Source organism: Myotis davidii, unplaced genomic scaffold (genome assembly GCF_000327345.1).
Source record: "Myotis davidii unplaced genomic scaffold, ASM32734v1 scaffold1231, whole genome shotgun sequence".
Lineage (NCBI taxonomy): Eukaryota > Metazoa > Chordata > Mammalia > Chiroptera > Vespertilionidae > Myotis > Myotis davidii.
Window position 1 is genome coordinate 36,701 of NW_006282198.1, and position 1,081 is coordinate 37,781.

General features: G+C 38.0%; 1 protein-coding gene across 1 annotated transcript in view; it reads left to right on the forward strand.

Moving 5' to 3' along the window:
* Window positions 1-1,081, forward strand: part of LOC102775075 (3-oxo-5-beta-steroid 4-dehydrogenase-like) — a gene marked incomplete at its 5' end in the record, with an annotated part of 20,498 nt that overhangs the window by 16,530 nt on the left and 2,887 nt on the right. The window contains one exon of the mRNA XM_006752757.2: window positions 241-323. Coding sequence (XP_006752820.1) covers window positions 241-323 — 83 coding nt within the window. The remainder of the gene's footprint in view (window positions 1-240; window positions 324-1,081) is intronic.

The following is a 1,081-nucleotide window of genomic DNA, read 5'->3' on the forward strand; positions in this document are numbered from 1 at the left end:
ATCATTTAAAATTTCTTGTAAGATGTCCCTAGCAGAATTATCTTAAGACACAGAAGCAGAAAAGAATTCCTGCTCCACTTCCATTAGGTGGAACCCCAGCACTAGACCAACTCCTCTTAGACATTTTCAGAGATGTTCATAAATCTTAGAAAGTTTCCAATTGCTGATCCCTCTCCACAATCCCAAGCTTGACCCATACTTATATTTTTAAATGTCTGTCTTTCATTTCTGTTATTTCAGATCTTTGACTTTTCTCTCACTACAGAAGAAATGAAGGCCATCGAAACCTTGAATAGAGATGTCCGCTTACTGGATCTGCTCAAGTGAGTTCTGGGGGATCCTTAATCAGGTACCACCCAGTAGTGTTAGATTGAAAAGCATCACCAAGTAGGCTCTTATGAACCTGGACCTATGTCCACAGAAAGCACAAGGGTAAAGGCCACTGGGCAGTATATTCTGCATATTAAATTGGTCTGGGTAAATTACATTCATTCTAGGAACTCCCTGTAAATCTACATTTTTATTTAAAAGAGGATTTCTGGCATTTATATCACATCCTATGACAGGTTAAGGCATGGCAGGCTAAAGACCTTAAGAAGAATTTAGTCATAGTGCATAAATAATACGATTCAAATTAATACAATCACACCACAATTATTCAAACACCATATGTATTTCTTCCTAAAAATCAAAGTGATGCACAAATCAATAAAAAATACTTCCTGAGACAGATATGGGAGTGTAGTTGAAAGAGCATCAAGTTGAGAGCCAAGAAACTAGTTTTATTTTATTTATTGTTGACACTATTACAGATGTACTCATTCCCCCCTTTACCCACCTCCACCCAGCTCAGACCGCACCCCCTCCTCTCTCTGGCCATCACCATACTGTTGTCTGTTTCCATGCGCTATGTATTTATGTTCTTTGACTAATCAAGAAATTAGTTTTAGATGAATGCTCACCTATAAGATTTGAAACTTCTAGTTCCACCATTCTAGCTCCATCCATCTACAAGTAAAATTCCTAACACTTCTTCAAATGTTGCCAGATTCTGTTATTTAATGCCTCCTGCATGCGCCAG